This window comes from Penaeus monodon, chromosome 20 (genome assembly GCF_015228065.2).
Source record: "Penaeus monodon isolate SGIC_2016 chromosome 20, NSTDA_Pmon_1, whole genome shotgun sequence".
Taxonomy (NCBI): domain Eukaryota; kingdom Metazoa; phylum Arthropoda; class Malacostraca; order Decapoda; family Penaeidae; genus Penaeus; species Penaeus monodon.
The window spans coordinates 12,596,887-12,597,116 of NC_051405.1; the positions used below are offsets into that span (position 1 = coordinate 12,596,887).

General features: G+C 60.9%; 1 protein-coding gene across 1 annotated transcript in view; it reads right to left on the reverse strand.

The window, feature by feature from the left end:
- Positions 1 to 230, reverse strand: part of LOC119585634 (sialin-like) — a gene marked incomplete at its 3' end in the record, with an annotated part of 7,110 nt that overhangs the window by 3,101 nt on the left and 3,779 nt on the right. Inside the window, 1 exon segment of the mRNA XM_037934304.1 lies at positions 12 to 226. Coding sequence (XP_037790232.1) covers positions 12 to 226 — 215 coding nt within the window.

Sequence of the window (230 nt, forward strand, 5' to 3'; positions counted from 1 at the left end):
CAAGAGCCCACCTGATTTGTCTCCTGAGGATCATAATCGTCGGGCGGCGGGCAAACGTCGGCGCTTCCGTTGGTGGCGTTGGAGGAGTTTAATGGCGTCGTCGTTGCCATGGCGACGATGGCAACCGAGAGGGAGATGCGGATGGTGTACATGACGGTGATGCCGAGGCTGCCGAGAAAAGCCAGGGTGTGGCGAGCGCCCCAACATTCTGTGCTGCTGCTGCTGCCTGG